At 38.5% G+C, this 27,125-nt stretch overlaps 1 protein-coding gene across 8 annotated transcripts in view; it reads left to right on the top strand.

Moving 5' to 3' along the window:
* The window catches only part of SNX10 (sorting nexin 10), a 76,146-nt gene extending 54,427 nt beyond the window's left edge, over positions 1–21,719 (top strand). For all 8 annotated transcript variants that reach the window (XM_078342535.1, XM_009002246.5, XM_035253581.3 and 5 more), the window contains 5 exons: positions 7,893–7,979; positions 11,647–11,747; positions 12,160–12,258; positions 19,155–19,367; positions 19,819–21,719. In XM_078342535.1, coding sequence (XP_078198661.1) covers positions 11,656–11,747; positions 12,160–12,258; positions 19,155–19,367; positions 19,819–19,900 — 486 coding nt within the window. In that variant the 5' untranslated portion in view covers positions 7,893–7,979; positions 11,647–11,655 and the 3' untranslated portion in view covers positions 19,901–21,719. The remainder of the gene's footprint in view (positions 1–7,892; positions 7,980–11,646; positions 11,748–12,159; positions 12,259–19,154; positions 19,368–19,818) is intronic.
* Positions 21,720–27,125: the final 5,406 nt, after the last annotated feature.

Raw genomic sequence — 27,125 nt, 5'->3', positions numbered from 1 at the left:
TGAAATGTGTCTTCATGTCTTTTGCCTGTATTCTAAATTGAATTCTGTTTTTTAAATATTGAGTTTTTAGAGTGAGTGAATGAGTTTATTTTGAGACAGGGTCTGTCTGTTGCTGAGGCTGGAGTGCAGTGGCGTGATCTCGGCTCACTGCAACCTCCCACCCACCCACCAGGCTCAAGCAATTGAGTCCCACCTCAGCTTCCTGAGTAGCTGGGACTACAAGTACAAGCCACTCCACTCAGCTAATTTTTAAATAATTTTTAAATGTTTCATAGAGATGGGGTTTCACCATGTTGCCCAGGCTGGTCTTGAACTCCTGAGCTCAAGGGATACTCCCACCTTGGCCTCCCAAAGTGCTGGGATTACAAGAGAAAGCCACCTCATCGGTCTAAGAGGTTATTTAAATATATATATATATATATTCTAAATGCAAGTCCTTTGTGGGATGTGTAATTTGCAAATATTTCTTCCAATTTGTAATGTGCTTTTTTTTTAACCTTATTCATGGTGTCTTTTGCAGAGCAAAGATTTTTAGTTTGATGAAGCTTAATTGATTATCCTTCTGTGGATTGCCTTTTTGAGATCAAGTCTAAGCACTCTTCTCCTAGTACTAGACTGAACGGTTTTCTCTGAATTTTTTTTTCTAAACGTTTTCTCTGATGCTTTATGTTTGACATTTACATCTGTGGTTTATTTAGTGTTGGGTTTTGTATAAGGTGCAAGCTTTAGGTTGAGGTTCATCTCTTGACCTATGGATGTCCAGTTGCTGCATAATCGTTTGTTGAGAGGCTTTTTCTTCTCCACTGAATTTTTTTTTTTTTTGCGCCTTTGTCAAATGAGCATATTTGTGTTGGTCTGTCTCTGGGTTTTCTGTTCTGCATTTCACTGATCAACTGTGTCTTAACATTGGGAAGAAGGCTTCCTCCCACTTTATTCTTTTTCAGAAATTTTTTGGCTATTCTAAGACCTTTCCTTTTCTATATAAATTTTAATATAAGCCCATCTGTGTCTTTAAAAAATTCTTGCTGAGATTTTTTTGATAGGAATTATGTTAAACTTACAGATCAATTGGGGGAGAATTTATCTCTTTACTATGTTGAGTCTTCCAATTTATGAACATAGTAGTCTCTGCTTTGATTTCTTTCAATAGCATCTTATGATTTTCAGTATAGAGAACCTCTGCCTTTTAAAAAATCTTACTTGTAACCAGTTGTTTAATTCTGAAACATTTAATATGCACTTACTGTGTGCTAGTACCATGCTTGGTGCTAGAAATGCAAAAATGAAATACAAAGCTTTAAGAACCCATAAGGACAGAGTTTGAAAAGAGCATGTTGTTTGAACTGGTATTTTAGCTAATAAAAGCGGAAAAAACTTCCACGTCCAAAACAATGCAATTACAGTAAAATTGGAAATTGCCTAATATTTATTATTGCTATAAAAATTGCTAGATAGAACATGTTTGAGAGTACAGTCTTTGAGACAAGACAGATCTGAGTTTGAAGCCTGGCTCAGCCTGGTCATTGACTTTGGGCAAGTTGCTTAAGCTTTAGAAGCCTCATTTTTAAAATTTGGAAAGTAGGATAAGAATATATTGAGCTCTGAGGGTTGTTGGAAAGATTGAAGGAAAACATTTGTGAAACAGTGCAATACCTGCCACATGTCAAGTGCCCTTGTATAAATACAATACAGTTATTTTTATTATAGTTTCATTTCATGTACGGGCTAAGAAAAAAAGGACAGGGTAGAAGTGGATTATGGTCAAGCCGGAATGGGGGAAAAACAGGGTACATTGAAATCAAAGGGTGATTATCTTAGGAGAATACAGGAATTAGATCTTCAAAGAGTCTAGGAGTCTGTCTTTCTTTAGAAGTCTTTTCACATGGAGAACAGTAGGGACAGTTAGTCTAAATTTTTAATTCCACTCTTCCTGGCTTTTTCATACTGCATATAGTCATTAGGCCCAAGAAGTCATTAAAGTGTTTAATAATGTTATTAAATAGACTAACTGCAGCTGCTGAAGCAATTTTCCTAGGAAATCCATATGATTCTAGGTAAGGGGCTGTGGAACTGTCCTCTGTGGCTGACAGCCTGTCAACATTCCCTTGAAGGATGGCAGGCAGTGTCGTGAGGGATGCGTCTAATTAAGAGATTAGAGGTGAACCTTGGCTTCCTGGGTGTGCTATTTGTAGCTGAGAGTATGGTGAAACTTCACTAATTCCTGCTAATTGCAGAGTGGGGGAGGGGGAGACCCATGTGAATTATAGAATATTTTAAAATAAATGTACTTTTATTACTTTCAAGTACATATTTTAACTCCAACTAGGCTAACAAATTGTTGCCTGGTGTAAGTCTTGGGGGACTAGGTTATTGAAGCTATCAGAAGGATTTTAAATTATTTCTATGTAAATAGGTGCTTCTGGAGTTCTTCCGGGTGCTGGAAGACAGTTTATTTTCCCAGATCTTAAATATTGCTCTTGTATCCTTATGCTGTTAATTGGCACATCCTTAGAGGAAGGGGTTTGTTAAATTAAGATAAACTTTAGACCAGCTGCTAAATAACTTATCATTAATTCATGGAGTCCAAGAATCCAAGTAGATGATGTTTTAATTTCAAGTGAAGTTTGATCTTCTTTCCCTGAAGGCAGTTTGTTTATTCCTGCAGGCATTTATTTATTCATTAAATGATACTAATAGAATGCATTGGATGTATCAGGCATTCAAGTCTTACAAGACAGCCTAAGCTGCCCTACAGGAGCTTAGCGCCTGTTAGAGGAGGCCTGCAGGTAATTACAGTACAGCACGGTAGGTCTGAGAAGGATTCCCAGGAAAAGTGGTGACCAAATTGCATTTGAAAAATGAATTGGAGTTAGCAAAAAGTAGTAGAGGAAAAGAGAAGATTAAAAAAAAAATTAAAAAGGGCAGTAGGGTGGCCCAGCAATCCAGGCAAAGAGAACAGCTTGGTCAAAGGCGTGGATGTGTGAAGTGGCATGTTGCATATGGGGACCTACACTTAGTCTTTGAAGATAAACAGAGTGAAAATCGTGAAAGGCTGTATTGTACTAGCTGAGGAGTTTGGACTTGATCTTGAAGGTTATGGGGCAGGCTTTGAAGGATTTTCAGGAGGAAAGCAGCGTCATCAGTTACGTGTTTTGGAGCCATTCTTGTCTTCATGTGGGGAATGCATTGGATGTGGGCCCAGAGATAAATTAGCAGTTCTTGCATTAATGTTGGGAAAGAAGTCCGTAAACCCAGGGAACAGCAGAGGGAATAGTTGTTGGTGGTTCCAAGGAGAACGACTCTGAAGGACTTGGTCTTTGTGAATTTGAGAAATGAGTCAAACACAGAAGTTTGGGGGCACTGGGTTTCTCGCTGAGGTTGGTGGGAGATGCTTTTCACTGAGAAGGGAAGCAGAATGATGTGGGAAGGGAATGGGCACAGCATGCTCAGGGGACTTCTAGGTGGACCAGGCTAGAGGTTGGATCCATGGGAGAGGTGCCTGAACTGGGATGGAGCTTTGGATGGGGACCATCAACTCATTCGAGGGGGTTGAATGTGTTTGGATGAGGTCACCCTAGAATTGTAATAGGATGCAAAGAACAATAGCCTGGGATGCTCTCAGGGGCACAGAAATGTTTCAGGGAGGAGAAAAGGAAGAAAAGTTTGCCATCCACAAGAGAATAGTGATATTTAGCACACCAAGTTAAAGATTTTCAGGAATGAAAAAATATGTGGAATCTTAGTGCTGCATTGAATTTTGAGTGCATTTAAAATGCATTGCTGTGTTCTTTGAAGATATATTTGTTTCCAGTATGGTTTTAGAATATGTATTCAACATCCCCTTCCCTTTTAGTCAAATGTTTTATCTTTTTACCTAAAAGATAATGCCAAAGCAATTCTTTTTTTCAACAACAGATTTGTGGCAAATTGACAAACGTGTTTTCTTTTTGTTTTATTTAATCTGCGTGAAGCCTCGCTCTATCAGTAATGGGTGCATGTCTTCTTCTGTTAATGTGGAACACTGAGCTGTTGGAAATAATCTCCCTTTTTGGTATATCCAAGAACTTCTGCCTCTTAAGTGAAAAAGTGAAGCTGCCACCACATTCTGAGGGAATGTGGCTATCAGGTGACCTGATGACCGGGAGCTGTCCGCGTTGTCTCTGTGAAAAGGGTGCAGGATGACTTGGTCCTCTGTTGTCAACATCCTCCTTTAACCACAGTGAAGGCAGGGCCGGCTTCTCTGTTAGAGCCATTGCCCAGGGCCATACTACTTTTAGGGGCCCATGAAAATGTCTTCTTTCTCTTTTTTTTGAGGTGGAGTCTTGTTCTGTTGCCTAGGCTGTAGTGCAGTGATCTTGGCTCACCGCAACCTCTGCCTCCCAGGTTCCAGTGATTTTCCTGCCTCAGCCTCCTGAGTAGCTGGGATTACAGGCACCTGCCACCACATCTGGCTAATTTTTGCATTTTTAGTAGAGACATGGTTTCATCACATTGGCCAGGCTGGTCTCGAACCCTTGACCTCATGTGATCCTCCTGGCTCAGCCTCCCAAAGTGGTGGGATTACAGGCGTGAGCAACCACACCTGACCCCATGAAAATATTTTAATTCCTTTTATTTATTTCTTTCCACCTTATATTTAATACCCTGATTTAATTGCTTTTAACATCAGAATAATAAAATGAACTTTCAGGATAAGAAAAGGTTTTACTGTGTAATATTAATATATTCACCCTTGTACCAGTGTAGTGTTAAAGTGTGGTTTTTAATATATTATTTTTGTCTGGGCGTGGTGGCTGACGCCTGTAATCCCAGCACTTTGGGAGGCCAAGATAGGCAAATCACTTGAGGTCAGGAGTTCAAGACCAGCCTGGGCAACGTGAAGTGAGACTCTGTTTCTATTAAAAAAAAAAATACAAAAATTAGCTGGGTGTGGTGGTGAGATGCACCTGTAGTCCCAGCTATTCGGGAGGCTGAGGCAGGAGAATTGCTTGAACACTGCAGGTGGAGGTTGCATTGAGCCAAGATTGTGTCACTGTACTCCAGCCTAGGTGATGGAGTGAGACCCTGTCTAAAACAAACAAACAACAACAACAAAATATATATATACACATGCACATGCACACACACACGTGTACATATGTATATATGTATATATATGTGTGTGTATATATACATATATGTATATATATGTGTGTATATATATATGTGTATATACATATGTGTGTGTGTATATATATATATATGGACTTGTGCTTCTCTCCTATTTCTATTTGTCCTTCTGTTTATTGATTCATTCATAGGCCTTGGCATTGGGCCACTGTGAAATTAAAATGAATTTTTCATTTTAAATGATTGATCATTCATTCCAAGAACAGTGGGTATGTGAAAAGTACTATAGGAAAATGAATTTAAGAGACACACACGCCTACACAGTGACAAGAGATGGAGGTGAAAAGCATAGACCAAGAGCAGAGTACCTAGATTTTTGCTTCTGTTTCCATGCAGAATGTGCCATATCATATTGTGGTTAGGGGCTATTATGGATACTTTGGTTTAAAATTTTTTTTAATTTCCTCTTGTAATTTAGAATGTGTTTTAAGAAACAATGGTTGTCTCTTAATGTGTATTTAAAAAAAAGGAAATAGGAAGAAATAATAATGGCCAGGGCTCAGTGGCTCATGCCTATAATCCCAGCACTTTGGGAGGCTGAGGCAGGAGGGTTGCTTGAGCCTAGGAGTTCGGAATCAGCCTGGGCAACATAGCGAGATTTTGTCTCTATAAAAAGTTAAAAAATTAACTGGGCATGGTGGCACCTGCCTGTAGTCCAGCTGCTGGGAGCAGGGTTAGTTTAGGTAAGAGGATCACTTTAGCCCTAAAGTTTGACGCTGCAGTGAGCTGAGAGTGCACGACTGCACTCCAGCCTGGGTGCCAGGGTGAGACCCTATCTCAAAAAACAGAAAAAAGAAAAGAAATAATGGCTAAAGCATTTAGAGCATCACTATGTTGTTGTCGTGTTCTTTTTTTTTTTTTTTCTTGAGTCTTGCTGTTGTCGGCCTGGGCTGGAGTGCAATGGCACCATCTCTGCTCACTGCAACCTCTGCCTCCCGAGTTCCAGCAATTCTCCTGCCTCAATCTCCCAAGTAGGTGAGATTACAGGCGCCTGCTACCATGCCCGGCTGATTTTTGTATTTTTAGTAGAAACAGCGTTTTACCATGTTGGCCAGACTGGTCTGGAATTCCTGAGCTCAGGTGATCCACCCGCCTGGGCCTCCCAAAGTGCTGGGATTACAGGCGTGAGCCACTGTGCCTAGCCTATCTTGTTCTTAATCTGTCCCCTAAATGATTTTAAAAATACATAATGGAAATATTTTAAAATAAGACTTTTTGGAACAGTAATTCATACTCCCTGTCTACTGAAGACAAGCAGTGGGACAGAAGTCTCTAGTGCAAGGAAAAGTGTATGTTGCCCTAGAAGGTGAAACTTGATAGGTGGCAAAAGTTACTTTCAAAGAATGTGGTGTATTTTTTAGATTAAAAAAAAATCGTCTGTAATGAAGAGTCTTATTTAATTATCTGTCTGACACAATGGAGGTGCTTTGTCCAGAAAGCCCCCAATCTCTCTTTTACTTCTGCTCTTGAGCGTTCATAGCCTGCCTCTCAGATGTGCCCCAGGAAGCAGTCAGAAATGCCTGAATGCCAGTCTTGAAGTCCCAATCTTATCAAAGAGCTGTATTATGTAAAGTCAAACTCAGCAAATTTATGATCACTGAGTAAATAAGTTACACTTAAAAACTTATTGTGTGAAACATAATACTTTTTTGCTGTACATTTTCATATTTTTAAACGAAACCTATTTAGTAAAGAGCACCTCTTGAAAAGTATTGTTTTAAATTTTACCCCATGTTTCCTATTCTTATCTTTATAAAAGAACAAAATTATCTACTCTATATGATTTTTAATAACTCTAACTTTTACATGTAACACAAAGATATTATGAAGATGAAATGATTTAATGTATGGGAAATGTATTTTAAAAATAAAATAGTATGTAAAAGGAGGTGTTCATCTTTCTATTAATAAGTTATTACTGCTTATTCTCATGCAGCTGGGTTGCATGCACAAAGTCAACTTCAACCCTCTTTGCTTACTTTTCCCATGACCTTTGGTATATTTTCTTTTTCTTTTTTTTCTTTCGAAACAGGGTCTTCTGTTTTGCCCAGGCTGGAGGGCAGTGGCACAATCAAGGCTCACTGCAGCCTTCACCTCCTGGGCTCAAGTGATCTACCCTCCTCAGTCTCCTGAGTAGCTGGGACTACAGGCACACACCACTGCGCCTGGCTAATTTTTTTTTTGTAGAGATGGAGTTTTGCCATGTTGCCCAGGCTGGTCTCAAACTCCTGGCTCAAGAGATCATTCCAAAGTGCTGGGATTACAGGTGTGAGCCACCATGCTTGGCCTGGTGCCCTTTCTTATTTGTGTCCTAGGAAGCAGCTTATTCAGATGGGCCCATAGTTTCAATTTGGAGAGATGACAAAAGTAAGAAATGATCACTTTTTTAATTAAAAAAAAACCTGAACCAATATTTTGTGATTAAAAATTAAAAATCAATTGTGCAGTATACTTTGTCTTCAGATAGCCTGTAAAACTATCCAGAAGTGCGCCCACCTCAGTTTTGCATTATTTAAAAAATTCCATTATGTGGCAAAAATGTTTTCTGGATTTGCTCGTGGTTCCTGATTCATTAACTTTACTTCTTGTTTTTGAAAGGATTACAAGTACCACATTGGTTAAAGCTCATTTCAGTTTTGTTTTAGTGCAGTCGTTTGTCTCAGTTATTTCCAGTCCTACTTGCAGTTCTGACACATATTTCTTTGTTTATGATGCCACTACAGGAGTTTGTAAGTGTCTGGGTTCGAGATCCTAGGATTCAGAAGGAGGACTTCTGGCATTCTTATATTGACTATGAGATATGTATTCATGTAAGTATGTAGTCAGTAGTCAGTAGAAAGAGTATAATTTTGAGGGACTTTTATGGGATACATTTTATGGAATACTTAAAGGTGACAGTTGTAAAAGTTTTTCTAATTCAAAGACCTGAATTTGAATGATTACAACTAATGTTTTATCTTACATGAAATAGTAAGATGGTTCCTAAAGTTGAAAAATTATTTATTTGAATCCTTTATTGTTCCTTTGTTAATATTAATATTTTAATGTTTATGCCTTCACATATAAAGATGTGAATGCATCTAAAATGCATGGGTAAAGAGTACTTATAGCTCATTAATAGTATTTCTTATGATCTGCTATAGCATATTTCTGGATAATACAATGCCTGATAATGTTGAAGTTTGAAAGGATATAGAGTTTTTTGGAAAATAGATGTGTGGTATTTTACATATAGAATCAGAAGGTGGGAAATGGATGTGTGCAATTATTGTGATTAATTTGTCTAGAATCTGAGTAATTAATGTAATGAGTAAGCAACTAGAAATGATGTGCCTTGCTTGGGTCCTACTGTGTCACAATATCTTGAACAATGTTGTGTGATGTGTGGCCTTCGGGGATCATCTTAAACAAGGGTAAGCAAACTTTTTCTGTAAAGGTAGTAAATATCTTCAGTTCTTGGGTCATACAGTTCCTGTCAAAACTATTCATTTCTGCTGTTGCAGGTGGAAAGCAGCCGCAGACAACGCATACATGATCATAATTGTGTTCCAATAAAACTTTATCTGCAAAGTCAGATATCAGACCAGATTTGGCCTTTGGGCTATAGTTTATTGGCCCCTGATTTTGAGGATAGTACTCTTTGCATATCAGATGCAAACTAAATTACTTCAACTCAGGAGCATAGAAATTGGCCCAGATTATATCTATGACTGAATAGCACAAGTAAAGTAAAATTTAGCCATCATTTAATCCTTCCATTGTAAATAGCTAACTTGGTACATTGGACACCCAAACACTAGCCACAAAACTTTTCCTTTTTAAAAATTCTCTCTTCTTCCCTTTTTTCTTTGAAGTTTCCCAAACTTAGAAAATAAAGGAAAAACTCAGAACTGCTTTTTTGATTGTGTTGTAAAGCCATTCCAGGATATGCCACGTATTTTGATTCTGTTTTGGTTTTACTCATAAGCTCACACTAGAGTTGCATTCTGTGTGGAAAATTATGACTATATGAGAATAAGCATTTGAAGTAAAATGAAAAATTTTTAGTTGCCTTCTAACTTTCTCTCAAAAACAATTGTGCATCCTTATCACACATTTCATGATAGGCATGAAATTTAATTATTCCCAGGAGGTAATGAAGGTATAGATTCTACTCTGCTCTACAAATAGCCTGATGTAAATTCAGAAATCTCCACCTGGAGCCAGAAATAATGGGTTCCACAAATATTATTTGATGCTGTTCTGGCACTTCTCTGAAATGCTAATAAATTGACAATGGGTAAGCCTGGGCTTAGTGGACAGCAAAAACAAGCAAATAGATTTAGAGGAACTTAATCAGTTAGTGAACTCAGTATCTTCTAATCTTGAAGAGACTTCCACCTGTCATACAATTAAAAGTGGATGGCAGAGCTAGAGCGTTCTGGTTGGCTCCTCTTAGATGTTACACCCATAGAGCTTTGTGGGTAGAGAATCTTTGGGAGATGATGTCATGCAACTCTGGAATCTTAACATTTACTTGGAATTTTAAACTAGTAGACCCTAGAGCTGAGTAGCCATCATAAATATTTCCCTGAACCTTCCCTGCAGATGAAGGACTTGTGGATGAACCTTAGTCTGGTGTAGGTACCAGGTGGATTTTTAGTTATTGACAGCCATGGAGGTTGTAAGCAGAAAAATTAAAGGGAATTTGAATTGACCCAGTCTGTGTCTGAGATGTCAGGAGTCCCAAGTGGTCTGGGATTCTTTAGGGAGAGGGTCCTGGGAAGATACCTGCTCAAGCCTCCTTAGGACACTAGTTCTGGTATAACATGGTCTGCTAGCCTAGTCCCCAAAGAGCACATTAGAGTGAGGCCCCAGTGAGCTCTAAGTCCACCCACAGAATGTTATCTGCCACAAACTCCTTCCAGTGGGTTTTGCTGCTATATTGTTAAAGATAGTGAGATTTAGACCAGTGGGTACCTTGCGGGTGAGCCTCTTAACCTGTCTACATTCTGAAGTTTTCTGAACTTTATGAAGCATGAGAATACCAGAAACCGTGTCATATATTTCATGAGAACAGTTTAAGAACTAATGTGGCTGGGTGCAGTGGCTCACACCTGTAATCCTAGCACTTGGGGAGGCTGAGGTGGGCAAATCACCTGAAGTCGGGAGTTCGAGACCAGCCTAACAAGGAGAAACCTTGTCTCTACTAAAAATACAAAATTAGCTGGACGTGATGGCACATGCCTGTAATCCCAGCTACTTGGGAGGCTGAGGCAGGAGAATTGCTTGAACCCTGGAGGCGGAGGTTGCCGTGAACCGAGATTGCACCATTGCACTCCAGCCTTGGCAACAAGAGTGAAACTCCATCTCAAAACAAAAACAAAAACACATAATTAGATTTCCCAAGGAAAACAATTGCTGGGCGAATTAAGTGGTAGAATAGTAATTTTTGACGTAGTACTGATCTTGGGGGTAAAAAATTGTTTCTCATTTAGTAAAGATTAGAAAATCAGATTTTGAAATAAATACAGAGAATAGAAATATTTGTATTTTCAAAAACCAGAAGAAACAAATATTTGCTAGTTTCTTGTTTTACTTGAAGGAGAATATTTACTTTTGTCTTATATTTGCCCAAAGTAGAGGCATTGTGGCTGAGCTTAGCATGTGGACACTTTAAGTGGCTTTTTCCAAGTCTGCCTTAGGGTAGATAGAAGGAAACCAACACTTAGTAACTAATAATCATATTAATAGATAACATTGGCCAAGTGCTTATTATTAAGCCTCACAACAAACGTGTGAATTAGATATGTGCTAGTTCATCCCATTTTAGCACTCAGGAAACTGAAGTCTGAGTGACTTCCCTGTAGCAGAGCCAGGACTGGAATTTTGGCTGGCCTGTCCTCTGTGCCAGATGCTTATCTCCACGCACCACAGCCACTCTCTGGCCTGGACATGCTCCCTCTCACATCCAGTAAAGAAGGGAAGGCTGTTCTCTAGTTTAAAAGTGATTTCAGGATTCCTGGTGATTTGTGTGATCTGCAGGGTAGCCATGTCAAGGAGATGAAGGTTTCTGCAATATCTCATAAAGGACTGCAAGGAGGTGTCTCTAAGCCCCAAAGGCTCCTCCAGCTTACATGGATGGCCGTAAAGTGCAGCGGATGAACCTGAGCTCCTCCCTGTCATTTATATGTTAGGATTTATTTTTTATGATTTGTTCTTGAAAGCACTGCTCATAGGTGGGTGAGTAGGCGACTCCTTTAGGACCCAGGTCATACCTCGCCCTGGGGCAGCACTGCTCATTCCCATCATCCCGGCTGTCTTCAGGGCTGTTACGTTCCTGGGTTATATGCAAGATTTCAGACTGCCGGCATAAATATAAGTTTGGTGATTTAAATCCTATTTAAAATGAATACTGGGATCATATTGTGAATTATAGATACGAGGAATACATTTTTTCTCAGATAAGACTCATATCTTTCTACTTTTTCTGTACAGACTAATAGCATGTGTTTTACTATGAAAACATCCTGTGTACGAAGAAGATATAGAGAATTTGTGTGGCTGAGGCAGAGACTCCAAAGTAATGCATTGCTGGTGTAAGTGATTTAGAGTATTTTGAGGAGACTTTTTCATTATATTTAATGTTTAAAATTGATGTTCATTAAGATGCATGAGATACGAAGGATTTTTATAGGCTTTTGCCTTGATTACAATATATGTAGCTTTAGTTTTTTAGCTACTGCATCTGAATTTAAAATCCATCACTTAAATTTCACCAATGTTGATGATTATAGGCCATGAAAGGCCTCATAAATGTTTAAAGATGGGTTTTCCTTAAGCTAACTGGTTTCCTCATACCCTTATTATATAACTATATAATGTATAATCATAATTATAGAATAACTGTGTGATAATAATCATACATAATTTGCCTTCACTTTGAGGGATTTTTATAATAGAAGCACCTTGAATTAATCATTAAAAAAAATGTTTTTTCTTTCTCCTAAGACAACTGCCAGAACTTCCATCTAAAAACCTATTTTTCAACATGAACAATCGCCAACATGTGGATCAGCGTCGCCAGGGTCTGGAAGATTTCCTCAGAAAGTGAGTGTCCAGAAACTTCTGTGGCCAGACAAGGAGTGTGAGCAAGTGCTTTGCAAGAGCTGCATAATCCTGTGGGGAAGAATGTGCCTGTTTCTGAAATGCAAATAATATGCACTAGAGTGAAACACAGTGATCCATTTCCTATATTAGAGCACCATCTTGTGGTTCACATTATATGGTACATATTTGGGACCAAGTCTTCTAGAAAGAAAACAATGAATGAATTGAAGTAGATAACAAATACTTGGTCCCTTAAGCTGTCAAGCAGATTCAAATTATGCGGGAGTTTACCTGACAAAAGCAAAAATTTGTCAGGAAACAAATATGCCTAATTATCAGAAGGTGCTTTTTTTTTTGATATGGAGTTTTGATCTTGTTGCCCAGGCTGGAGTGCAGTGGCTTGATCTTGGCTCACCGCAACCTCCACCTCCTGGGTTCTAGTGATTCTCCTGCCCCAGCTTCCCTAGTAGCTGGGATTACAGGCATATGCCACCATGCCCAGGTAATTTTTTTGTAGTTTAGTAGTGATAGGGTTTCTCCATTTTGGTCAGGCTGGACTTGAACCCCTGACTTCATGTGATACACCTGCCTTGGCCTCCCAAAGTGCTGGGATTACAAGCATGAGCCACTGGCCCAAAAGGCACTTCTTAAAAACTGTCTTTGTTTACAATGCTTAGAATTTATAGACCAAAATTAGCTCTATGAAGGGCTGCTAATATCCTCTGGGTTCCTCTAATGGTTTAACTCTGACCGTTGGAGGGAATGTTTATAAAGGAGTATTTGGTGGCAAGTGAGCAGTCTCAGTGAGTTACTAACTCCGGATTGCTCTGCGATGCTGGGTACTGCAGTTAAAGCTGCTGGAGTTCACAGTACCGGTGATTTTCCTCCCTCCACTCTTTGAAATGCTAGAATACCCAGAGTGCTAGAGGCCATGTAGCACGTTGATTTGCACTGAGGCCAGGCTACCTGGCTCTACCGCTTAATAGCTGGGAACTTGGGCAGATAATTTACCACCTCTGACTGTGTCTTCCCATCTATAAAATGGGGTAGTCATAGTACCTACCTCGTAGGGCTGTTGAGAGATTAAATGAGTTATTGACTGTAAAGCACTCATGACAGTGTCTGGCATAGAATGTGTGCTATCTTTGTGTTGGCTGTTGTTATCTTAATGCACTTGGACACGAGACAGCTTTTGCTTTTCTAATTTCCAATTTTGTAGCTGGGGAAACAGGCTGAGTCATGTGACTACTAGTTAGTGACGGAGCCCAATCTCCCAGACGCTCATTCTTTTTCTACTAGTTTCAGGAGCAGTCATCACCTTTGGGGTTCACTAAATAGGACCTTAGATCTAGCCTGAAATAATATACTCCCTCCTCCCCATTTGGCTCTCCCATAAAGGGTTTGGGTATTAAGTATGCACATGAATATTTATATTTATTAGATTGACATAGTGCCTTTCCTTTGAAGGTGTCCTAGAGACATGCAGAAAAATCCAAGATTATAAATTGAAGGAGAGTGGGCAAAGGAAGAGAAGCCAGAGGAATACAAATGGCAAGAGACCGGAAGAGCTGATGAGCAGAGCCAAGTCCTCCAAAAACATTTCATTGTATTTTTGGGGGGTATCACAGGCATGGCAGGACAGAGACTTGGCCAAGTTTTTCCTGCCCTTTCCCCTAAAGGAGAGCTCTGATTTTAATTGTCTCTATGAGGCCCAGGTGGCTGATGGCCTCTCTCTTGAGATGTGGTCCCTGCCACCCGATTCTACAGAGTTGCCTGTCACTCCAGTATAGATGTTGTCCTGGGGAGCTGTGGCAGCTTGTCTTCTGTAGAGAAGTCTTACTTCAGGTCGGAAGACAGCATGTGCCTCTGAATTATATTGTTAGTTAAGCTCAGGGCATGTGTTTTTTACCAGGAATTACTTCATTGTTTTGAACACAACCTTTCTATCCACAGTTGATCTACCAAAATTAATGACCCCCAGTGAGTGTCATTCAGCGTAGTGGGGTTATGCTTGTGCCAGGTTATTTTTGCACAGTGCATGGCTTGACTGTTTGCTGGTTGTATTTGATGCAGACGTTATGGTAGAAAGTGTCCTGGTTCAGGTACTCAAGGAGCGGGCTCTAGGTCTCTCATAATCATGGTTCCTGTTTTTTTTCCCCAGCTGCATGCCCTTGTAATAGTCACTTCATTCCTTTTAAGCCTTCGTTTGCTATAGATTGGGATAATATTATCCACACATAGCCAGCCTTACTGGGTGGTTGTGTCCTACAGATGAAGAGGACTTGAAAAAATCTCCAAAAACCATGCAGCAATCCTTCATTCAGCAGATGTTTATAAAGTGTATGCTTTGGACCAGGATGTGTGCCACAGACATAGGACTGCACAGAATGAAAGTCCTTGTCCTCTTGATGCTTCCATTCTAGTGGGAAGCACTGTGTACATCTCAAGGGCTAGACTCATTAACACAGAATCTGGATTGTCATTTAATTGGATTGTCAAATCATGGAATCAGCAGGGGGTTCTCGTGATATCATTTTTTCCACTGGGGTATGTGAACATTTGTCTCCAAGCTAAGATTTCATTTAAAAAAATGAAAGCTGGGGCTTCTATACAGCCTAAACCTGAAGGAAGTGAGGAGTCAGACACCACAGGGCTGGCTTCAGGCCTCACCTGAGCTCTGTGCCCCAGCCTCCCTTTTGTGTCCTACAGATCTGCGCTTTCCCGAATTGTGTAAGGTAGCACCCTCCATGTCTTTGCCCTGGTGCCCCCTTCCCTCACCCAACCCAGGTTCACTTTGGGAAATTGGATGTGATGTGTACCTTGTGTGTTGTGGCCCCAGCTTGACATCCTCTGAGGCCCCATTGGTTACCTCTTAAGTAGGGCAAGCCATCAATAGCCTGCACCTTGTTTGTAGAGGAATTTTAGGAACCACAGCATTGTATGTAGGGTTTTAGCATGCATTTTTAAAGCCTGGTTTTCATGTAAGTTTTGAAGTTATGAACTGGAAGCACTAAATATGTTCAAATCTTTTGAGACCACAATGTCTTTGTATATGTGTATATACACCTATTTTTCTTTAAGGTCATTTGGAAATGTTACGTATTTAATAAGAAAGCACTGATCTTTGTAGAGGAATTAGAACATTGTTTCTCTGACTAGGTGCCAAATAAGAATAATTTCTACCATTTATCGAACACTTTCTACATGTTTGGCATTTTACATGTTTTAATCTCAGTACTTACAAAAATCTTAGGAGTTGGGTATTATCTCAGTTTTATAGTAAAAGAAATTATAGGAAAGGTGGAGGTACTATACGAATCCCAGGACCTGGCAAATTTAAAATGAGCAGTACTCTTAAATGCTGACTACATTTGGTATGATTGTGAGATATATATTCAAATATATTCATTTTGCTTCAGTCTTGACTATAATCTCCTTTTTGTATTCTTGCTCTGGAGTAATTATAAATTTAAAGTCACTTCTAATAGTTATGAAAAGAAAGTTACAGACTAAAAAATATACTCTAAGTCTTCAATTATGAAAAATGAAATTCTTACTAATTTTTAGGTTTGAATGGGATTTTCAATTTAGGTTTGAACAGATTTATTCATGACTGGGAGCCAGCTTCCTTTCTTTACTGAATTCATCCCATTAATACAATTACATTGACCCTACAGTTTAAACTTTTATGTCACAGTTTTGTATTTCTTCAAATATTTTTTTGGGGGATTAGGAATTTTTTTTCTTTTTTTTTTTTTTACAAGAGGCTACTGTTGAAACATGACAACTAGTTTTACACACACATGATTTTTATGTCTTTGTGTTCAATAGAGGGCACCATAGCACAGATCATGAATGTCTTCAATGAAGATTTGTAGGTTTTATTTTTTCTTATATTAAGAGCTAAACAAGCTGAGTCAATTTTTTTTTCTACATCAGACTGCTAACCTTCCATGTACTATACAGATGTGTATATATATCTCACTGTATTGAGTTCAGTAGATCCAGGACATCCTTAGTTAGGGTGAAATGATTTTGCATAGCTATGTATTGTTCTCAGCTAAACCAGCATACAATACATCTAATAAAATCACATTGAGGAAAACTGATTTTCAACTGGTTCCTATTCAAGGAAAAAACAGATTTTGCTTTGTTTAGTCTGAAATTGTTATGGGGAAAGGAATAACTTCTGATCTGCACTATAAATATCTTTTTAGAAATTCCTTTAAAATCCTGTAGGCTATTTTTTATTCCTTTTATAAAGGTTTGAAATCATTTACTTTTTAAATCTGCAAATGACATTTTGTTGATTGTTTTACAGAGTACTCTTTATATTAAGTTTGAAATTGATTTTCTGCTATTAGATTTGTTTGTGGAAAATATGACACAAACATGACTAAGAAAAAATAGGATTTAATAGTATGATGGTGGCAGTCACAGCCCTCTCTGATAGTAAGCCAAATAGTACTCAAAATAAATTGATTATGCTCACCTAACCAGATGGGAAAACACTCTCAAATGTTTTCATTTTTAAATTTCAGAATGAACTATCTGACTATAAAATTAAAAGCATATAAATACATTTAAAATTATTTTTGCTTATTTATAACTCATACTCATGGAGTATGGTGGCATGAATTTAGACAGAGAAACAGAGGGCATTCCAAAAACCAAAACTGTGCCTATCCCACTCACTGGTTTGAACTGTAGGCCTAGGGGGCTTCAGATGTTCCTTCCCCAGCCACATCTTTCTCTCTCTTTGATAATGTGAGCTGGGTGGGCCTGGCCCTTTCTCTTTTCATCTGTGTGTCCTCCAGATGGCAGTATTGAGCAGAAAAGAAAACTCGGAAATAATGAGTCTAATGTACAGTAAAATTGGAAATTGAATTATAGCTCAAGAAAAAGGACAGTAGCCTTGAGGTCCCGATCAACCTGGACTCTGATCACTTTTGTTTGCTGTACCCATGTGTTAAGTTCCTAGCAAGTTAATAACAGTACGTGAGCAGTTCAAGGCTCTGTAGAATTGCTTCAGACATGAAATAAAGCTAAAATGAATTTGTGTCCAATATCATTGGCATTAGTGCTCATTACTTTTGTGGTGTAATGCCTCAAACCATCTAAAATCAATTTTAAAGATTACCCATTATTTTATAAAGAAAATAAAACACATTTCCAACAGAAACAAAGCAGTGAGTACAATCCTATGAACAGTTCCCTGTACTTAGGGCAGGCAGGAAACCACTGACAGAGGCCACAGGAAACACTCCTCAGACTTCACAGACTTTACGATCCATATTCATATTAATGGCTGTTGCTCTATAACTCTTCTCTTTATCTGAAGTATTTAAAACAAGAATGGTAAACATTTGTAAATGTAGAAAATAAATCTCAAAGAGTGGTAAAAGGGATTTAGTACTTAGCTACTTGTACTTGGTAAATTCATCATTATCATGTGACATGGTCATCTTCTGGGAGGACCCAGGGCCGAGGACACAGAAGGAAAAGGAAGGATTTAGCTGCTTTGCTTGAGGTTTTGCCTTTTAAAAATCACAAAAGTTTTCCTTTTCCTTTTAATACACCAGTAAAGAATATTTACTCAAACTGTAAACCTGCTGAAGCAAAGGGACAGCTAGGTTTGCCTTCTTTAAGAAATAACTTTTATTTTGTAGAAAAGGACTTGGTATTCTAATCACCTTAAGATTTTCACTAAATCGATATTAATGGCCAAAGGAGATTTACTTTCCTTATTACTTATTTAAACAAGCAGAATATAAGGTAAGGTTCATTTGGTCTGAACTACAAGATCTATTTTTCATAGATCATTATATCGGAAAAATCTTTTGTTGGACAAAATTATACTTGGGTTTTAGTGTTTTAGTTTTGTCCCCTATATCTGGTCTTAGTGTCTCCCCTTATGTAATTATTGAACTGTTAGTAGAGACTAAATTATCATATGTCAACATCTTTGCTAAAAAGATAAACCGGTTTTTATTTAAATATAAAGGTGTACTTTGACTTGATTTCATATTCTAAGATGTGAATTTCAGAGAAAACAAATTCACTGATGATATGAATTTGAGCATCTATAGATTTTAAATTAAAAACTACAGGATAATTTTTAATTTTCCATGTAGTTCTGATGCCCTAGTTGAAATCTATTCTGTCTTTGTAAACTTTGATCTTGAATGTGGGAAGAGCAGTATGTGCTCATTACCAAATTATCATATTTTAATTATGTATATGGTAAAGTTGGCTGGGATCAATTTTATTTGGTTGCTCATTTTGACAACCCAGAGATTCAGCGCCACCGAAGATTTTGGAGAAGTTTCTAGTCAACCTTAAGTATTAAAAAAAAGCCATCTCTCTCATGAGCTTTTGTAAACATGCACTTAAATATATAACTGTACTTGTAAAGTTTTAAAATATAGACTATGCTGAGAAGCATATCAATCTCTTCATAAAATTTTTAATAGCAGTTGAAAGTTTTGATGTTTCATGACAGCCTATCCCATAAAGATCACTGAATTGACATGCTGTTGGCAGTAAATTTTTTTTAAAGTAGAATAAATTTCTATGACTATATAAGCAAAATATTTCCATAATTAATCCACATGGTAATAACAGATGGTTAAATTGAAGAAATGTCCTTGAAGTTATTCTTTTAACAGATGTTCTTAACTATTAGCTGCATTTTTTCACCCACCTAAATTTCCAAATAATTGAATAAAAGTTAACATATGCTTTCCTCCCCTTAATGGGCAGAGCCCATAATTGATGCAAAGTTTCCCGCAGTAGAGAAATTAACTTCAGTGGTACATTACTAATGATTTTTCTTTCTTCCACCCTATCATTGACCATCCTGTTCACCAATTATTTTTCCTTTTTTTTATATATAGAGTCCTACAGAATGCACTTTTGCTTTCAGATAGCAGCCTTCACCTCTTCTTACAGAGCCATCTGAATTCAGAAGACATTGAGGCCTGTGTTTCAGGGCAGACTAAGTACTCTGTGGAAGAAGCAATTCACAAGTTTGCCTTGATGAACAGACGTTTCCCTGAAGAAGATGAAGAAGGAAAAAAAGAAAATGATATAGATTATGATTCAGAAAGGTATTTCCTTGCATTTTGATTTAATGTATATGTATTTATATAACACATAGTGCACACATGCATGTGTATAGATATATGTACACACTTCTTTTGTTGATGTAATACTAAGATAATGAAAAAATTAATTGACTGAGATTTTATTGAGCTGTGACAGCTCATCATAGTAGGCTTCACACACACCTCCACACTGAATTAATGAATGCAGTAGAAATTCAATTATTTGCATTCTGATTATGTGACTTTCATTTAGTCAGACTTGAATTATTCGCATTTAAATTATCTAGCTAAAAAAATACCCAACTGCACTCCAAATGGCTAATTAAAAGTCCAAATTTCCTGTCTCTCTTTGTGACTGGAGATAATTAAAGTTCTCCTCTGTTACTCAGGCTTTGAGTGTGTTGTGAAAACCAATTTCCTCTTTTTATTATTTTCCCCCTCTCTTCTTTTCCAGTTCATCCTCTGGGCTTGGACACAGTAGTGATGACAGCAGTTCACATGGATGTAAAGTAAATACAGCTCCGCAGGAATCCTGAAAAATAATTCTAATGTTACTATCTTAGGAACAGCAAATTATGTCCAGTCATAGAGAAGATAGCTTCGTAACAATATATTCTTACCTAAAGCTCACTGTCATGATGTTAGGTATTTAAATTCTTAAAGATGTTGGGTTGTTTATTAATGGTATTTTTATGTTGTCTTATTTTAGGTAAGCTTCTGTGTAAAGCTAAAAATCCTGTGAATCTAATACTATTCTTTATAGGCAGACATTATTGGTAAACAAGATCTTGCCCTTAAATGAAATGACTTACATGTTTTAAAAAACCTAGTTGGCTTTATTGAATTTAAAAAGATAGGTAAATAAGTAGCATTTAAAATCAAGATACAGCATTTCTTCTTGTATCAATGGGGCAGTGTTACCGTAAACGGTGTATATGTTATTAACCACTATGAAGAGTAACAGCATAGACAAGACTGCCTCTCTCAGATAATGTGGCTGATATTCTGTGGATACCTCCCATGCACTGGCAAAACACTATGCTTTTGGGTGTTTGACTGAATTATTTTAAGAGTATTTAACCTTTCCAGTATTCTGTTTCACGCTTAGATGGAAATGTATCTTATGAGTAGAGACATATTAAAATAATGTTTACATCTTAGAAAAAAACATAGATAGTGCTAGTAATATTACTTATAATTGCAATATACAGATTCAGAAAGACATTTTCATTGTCCAAAATCAGCTTCACCAAATGGTTTCTGGAGACAAATCGTTTGTTTTCATTATCACATAATTAGAACTACAGGTTAATGATTTATTTTCCGACTAAATGTGCAATTTCTTATCACTAGATAACTTTCAGTATCAGTGGTGGTTACTTATTACTTAAATCAGAGGAAGGATCTTATAAAAATTAATAAATTTAATTTTACCAATAAATATTCTTATAATTTAGAAAAGGATGTCATCTTGCTAATTTCAGAAATATTCATTAAAAAAGCCCTTTCTTTTAAAGCATCCACTTGAAGACTAGTATAATTTTATAAAATTTTTTTTTTTTTTTAGTGTCCCAAAGGTATCTTAGATAAACTGTTTTGAACTTCAGATTTCAGATAAGGCAGAATTTTTGTGAGATAATTACTCAAGTTTCTTCCATGTTGAATGGTACAAAGTATTTCTGTGAAACTAACAAAAAGATATTTTCAGATAACTAGGATAACTTGTTGCTTTAATTAAATGTTACTCAGCCTAATTGGAGAGTGGCCAGAGCTGCTACAAAAAGCAACCTTTTCATTTTCACTACGAATTTAAAAGTTATTGTATTATTAAAAAGTCTTTACAATGCTTGTTTCAAAGAACCAACAGAAAAAACAACTAACAAAACTAAAAACTAACACTTAAAAATTTAAATTCAGAATAAGAATGATTTCTTTAATTTGTCCTTTTTTCTTTGGTCTAAAACATTATTAAATTTTGGTAAATATTTTGATTTAATGTGTCTTAGATCCTTATTATTTTAACACAGGAAAAGAAAATATTTAGCAATTTCTTACCATGCTAATATGTAAAGTTTGTGCCATCCAGGCATTTAAGAGCGATCCTCATCCTTTCAGCAATATGTATTTGAGTTGACATTTGTTTTACAGCTGTTTTGAAAAACACATACTGTGCCACCAATTGTCATATTATTTTTAGATAATGTATCATAGCCATCAAAATTAATATTAAGTAATGCCTAATATTTGATGTGTAAATGTCATGAGTTCATCATTTTTACATTAAATGTGAAAAAAAATCAACTTTGCGGGATCACTTATTTTATACAAGAGAATATATTCTGCCTTAGACCAAAACTCAGTGTTTTTGAATTTTTTGATGATGAAATTTGGTAAAGCATGGTTTGATATTCACTATAGTTGTACATATTTCAGGCTTTTTAGCCTTGGTTCAGTTATTTTGGTGTCTACACACTGGCTTCTAAAAACTGATTTTTTGCAGCTGAGAGATTTAGATGAACTTCCGTCCCAGTGGTTTTCTTGCTTCGGCTCTTATTTTTCTCTGGCATATTTTTATAAAGCTTTCTTTAGGAAAAAGAAAATAATTACTTTTTGTAATTAACCTGAATAGAATAGATGTTTAACACTATTTTTAATATGACTTAAATGTAAAGAATTGTAATCCTGGATTCTTTATTATTACAATACAGCAAAATGGCATTTTCCCTGGCTAATTCTGAAAGGGTAAACTATTCACCTATAAAGCCAATTTATGTGTTTTGTTGTAGAACCAGATTTATGTATAACCCAAAGGTGTCAACAGTGAAAGTCAACAACCTGTTACTTAGGCTTCTTATAAAGTCTCTCTTGAAAGAAAGTTACTTAATTCTAGTTAAAATTCAAGTTTTGAAAATTACTAGGGAAAACCAAGTATTTATTTTTAAGCAGATATTATCCCTTAAGATATTAAGTATCTTACCAGTTCTTCAACCTAGTCCACATTTTATTGAATAATTAAATACAAAAAACTGATATGCAGTATAAAGTAAAAGAACAAATTTTCTTTTATGACAATTAAGAAGTTAAACAAATTCATTTAGCCTGGCCACAATCACTGTTACATTCAACAGCAAACTGGATGTTGTTTTGAATTTGGTTTGTGTTTTTTGGGTGCCTTAAAGATTTCTTATTATTGAGCTACTGTGGTACAAATCAGGCTTTCAGTATTTGAGCTGTAAAAGAAGACCCTTTTGCATTAGAGGCCTCTTAACATTTAAAAAACAAAAATAACAAAGCTTATTCTGTTTCTAAATAGTCTTCCTCTTAATATTTAAATTATTAGCTGGTATCCTATGAATACAACGCAACATCTTTTCAATGAAGGAAACAATTTATTTAAATACAATTCTGTGGTTTTGTTTGGAATACAGACCTTTTCTTAGTTGATTATATATAAACACATTTTCAAATACAAAATACTGACAAAAACTAATACTGTCTGAAATTAGTTACTGCAATTTGACATTCAAAGTATAGAATTTTCTTTGCAAATAAACGTCGTAAGAAATTAATAATTTTAATAGAGTGGAGTTCAAAAATTTCAGAAGGATGTAAATAAGCAACAATTTCTTTAACATTTGCTATATATACAAAGGACTTTGGTTCTATTCTTTGCCATATGCATCTTACAAACCAGTCACCATTGTCCCTTTTAGCACACATAATTGCGCTTCAGTCTTACTGGAAACTTTCCTAGATCATGAGCAGTGCATTGGACACTAATTTTTTAGCTGCGCAAACTCTGATAGTTAATGACCCTTTCTCTTTCTCCAAAATTCCAAAGACTTCTTTTCAAAAGATATAGAGGAAAAGAGAGAGAGAGAGGAGAGAGAGAGAGAGAGAGAGAGAGAGAGAGAGAGAGAGAGAGAGAGAGAAACCCATTAAGCTACAGTTTCCTCCTGAATTTAAACTCTGGTCTAAAGACACTATGCAAATGGCTTATGCTAAAGAGGAAAATACCCTTTCTCCCCCGACGAGAAGTGTAGATTCATCCAAAAGCCCACACCGCTTGTCTTTGCTGCTAGAGGCACAGCACGGGCATAACTTGTGGTTGTGTTTTTGCTAGTTTCTTACCTCTGGGCCTTCTTTATAGCTTTGCCCCCCACCCCACTGGCGGTGGCGCTCCGGCGGCTGCACCCTCGGCCGCCTGTTGGCTGCAGCGCCTCCGCGGCCCGAGCGCATTCTCCGCGCCGCGTCCCGCACACGCGCGCTCCCGCCACCTCCCACCCGGGCCGCTCTGCCGGCGGCGGCGACTGGGCGGCAGGTAGCGAGCCAGCCGGCCTCGGTCCGGTAACCCATGGCAACCGCTCTGGTAACCCATGGCAACTGCGCGGCGGAAAGAAAAAAGGCCTTGGTGGTGGGGGCGGCGGGCGATGAGTGAGAACAACGACCGCTAAGAGACAGCGATTTACCGCGCGGCCTGCGGCTCCCGGCCGCACCTGCTGCAGACCGGCCTGCGAGGCCCCTTCCCGCGCTACCGTGACGACTCTGGCTGCTGGGGAAAAGAGCAATAAGCAGCGCTCGTGCAGAGGGGCTCCGGGTGGTGCGCTTGGTGTAGGAGGCTGCTGTGAACGCCGATGACCCCGTGGACCTCCGCGTATCCCGGCTTCCAGGGCCCCGCGGGGCCAGAGAGCGCGCGTGGATTGGGCCCTGCCGCCGGGAGCTGGGCGAGGGGCGGCCGCGGTGGGCCGGGGCCGGGGCTGGACTCCAGGCTTTGTTCTGTAGACGCTCGCGCCTGGCCCGAGGAGGGGCGAAACGTGCTGCCCTGGCCTGGTGGTGCCCAGCCCCCGAGGGTCCCCACGAGCGGATGCGATAGGGACGGGCAAACTCTCCACTCCCTAAATTTTGTCATCTGCACACTCACCGCACACATTAGCTATCCCCTTTCCCTTGTAGGCCCCCAAGAGGCTAAAACCTGCCCAGCGGGCGCGCGGCCGCGTTAACCTGCCCCCTCCCGTCTGGAGAGGGAGGGGACAGTCGCGCCTGGTGGCGGGAGTGTGCTGCTGCGGAAGAAGTGCGTGGTTCCAGGTGCAGAAACGGCCCTGGGTCAGGGTGCTCTGTGTGTGTGTGTGTGTGTGTGTGTGTGTGTGTGTGTGTGTGTGTGTGTGTGTGTGTGTGTACGGGCTGCAAGCGGGGGGAGATAAAGTTTGACATCCGCTTTAGGCTGAGATCCCTTTAGAGGGACTATGTTCTAGTCCCTGGAGAAAGCCGGTAACACATCAGGTGCCAGGCCGCCGGAGGCCAGGAGGGGGCGCTGCCGAGCCAGAGCGGAGGCTGCAGCCGCCCTCTGCAGAACGCGCCCTTGGTTGAGTCTGGTGAGCTCCTCGCGTAGTGGAGTGGTGTTAGGGCTCCCAAGTAGAAAGAACCTGCTCCCTACATAGGTGTTGGTTGTGCTTAGGAGCATCATTTGCTCGCTCAGTGTATTCGCAGAACCCCTATCCCTCAATAAGATGGTTCAGGAAATACAACTGGAACCATTTCCAGTGCATAAAAGTCCACAGAGAAATGTAGTGAGGGGAGAGACCACACTAGGAGTCTTGAACATCCAGGTCGAATTCTAACTAGCTGTGATTCCAAGCACATTGTGATGTTTTAAAAAGGAAAAGATTTGGCCTGGTTGATTTTGAGGTCCTCAATTAATTCACTCTCTGTAGGTGTGTTACAGGGACGAATCCCAATAGCAAAGTGTGTTACAGGGACGAATCCTAATAGCAAAGTGTGTTACAGGGACGAATCCTAATAGCAAAATCCGGAATATCTTTTTGTTTTTTGTTTTGTTTTGTTTGTTTGTTTTTTTTTGAAGGCAAAGGCCTGTGCAAATACAATATGCACATACTTCTGAAAGGTGCTTAGATCAACAGTGTTTAAGATATTCCATAGTTCTACTGGTAGACAAGGGAAGCTGGCTATGTAGAGAATCCTATTTTAATTCTTTCATAAAGACAAGACTCTTAGATCTTAGGGAAACTTGGCTTATTTTCACAAACATGCATGTTCTGGGTTCCACTGCTTGCAGAGGACCCAGCATCAGGGAGCATGTGCTAACGGTTAGAGGTAAAACACAGGCCGACCTGCCCTGGGATCCAGGCAGTAGTACAATCCCAGCCCTCTGCATATCGGTGTACCGGGAGCCCTGTGCTTTCGTTTAATTTTTTTTTTTTTTTTTTAACAAAAGCAATTACAGAAAAGTGCAAATTTAACGTGTGACATTTAACATTTTGTCGTGGCAGGCAGGCTCCACTTAAATGGGGCCTTTCTGCGGAACAACAGGAGCCAAAAGGCCTTGTGTCATGGAGTAATGTAAGACACAATCTGGGCTGCAAACGCACAATGAATCGGGAAGGATTTATGTAATTAATTGACCAGTCTTAACCTGTTATCCTGATGTAAGGAATTTGGAACTCATTAATTTGGGCTCTGACAGATTTCATATTAGAGCTGGCAAATATGGATTGAGCCTCTTATTCTTGTAGCAGCTGGAATTTCCATGACAGTGAGGCTTAGTGAAGAAGACCTATTGCTGGAGTCAAACTGCCTCTTGCTAATCAGTAGCCCTGCTCTGCATTAAAGGGATAATGAAAAAAAAAAAAAAAAAGGAAAAAGCATATTACCTAGGTGAGGGAATGGAAGGGGCTTATGTTCACTCTGCTAGTAAGTGGGTTGAGCTCAAGCATTTGTAGTTGAACAAAACATTAATTGCAATCATAGAGTTAGGTGATTTCTCAACACCATGAGAGAAGAGAAGGTAGAATGGTGTCAGGGTCAGGTTCGGTATTATCCAAGTTAAAGAGGGATTAAAAGACAGAGTCTCTGCATTTACTCCATGTGCACAGAGAGTGTATGAAGAAGGAGATAGAAGTCTTACGAGGGGCAAATGGAAGGTTTTTTTTAGTAATGTCGTATCCATAAATGAGCAGTTCTGAGCCCTGAAGGAGAGACTGCCTTTCTCAGGAGCCAATTTCTGATTCCTGGTGGGAGTTCCCTAGTGGACCCCATGAAACCCAGAACTCACATAATGAGCATTTAGTTGATAATTTAATCTGTGTCCTCTTCAAATTGTATGATATTTACTGAATCAACCATTTGGAAGTGTCCAGTTTCTTCTTTGAGATTGTAAATAAACTCAGTAAAAGTTTCACTTTCATTTTTTTCCCACTTTGGACAATCAGAAAATTGCCAGGCTCAAAAAAGGTCCCAGAGATTAAACAAAATGTTTTTTTTTTTTCCATCCTTCACAATAGTTTTCTCTTATTGCTGTACTATGTGATAAGGTTAATATAACAGCTGCCCTAAGGATCATTAATACAGGGAGATAAGCAAAGTTGCATGCTAGAAACATTTGCAGGGTATCATGTGCCTTCTTCTGCTGATTAAGAAGCCTTAGGTAACAAATACAGATCACAGGCACTGAATATTTAACTTCCTAGAAGGTCCAATCAATCTTTCCTAATCTGTTATTATTCATAAATACTCTTTAAAGTTGAGTACTGACTGCTTTCGAAATGTGTTCTTTAAAAAAAAATTTGTGTGCTACCTACCTTTTAAAGTTTACAGTCAAACATAATTTACTTTTTAATATGACAAATAGTTATAATCCCTTCAGAAACAAAGATTTCCACCCTCCTCTCTTCCTTCTTTTCTTTTTCGAAAATTGCTTTAATTTCAACCAAATTTTAAAGTAAAGGATTTTCCTTTTAGTTAGTG

The sequence above is a fragment of the Callithrix jacchus genome, chromosome 11 (genome assembly GCF_049354715.1).
Source record: "Callithrix jacchus isolate 240 chromosome 11, calJac240_pri, whole genome shotgun sequence".
NCBI lineage: Eukaryota > Metazoa > Chordata > Mammalia > Primates > Cebidae > Callithrix > Callithrix jacchus.
This window is presented reverse-complemented; position numbering and strand designations above follow the sequence as displayed.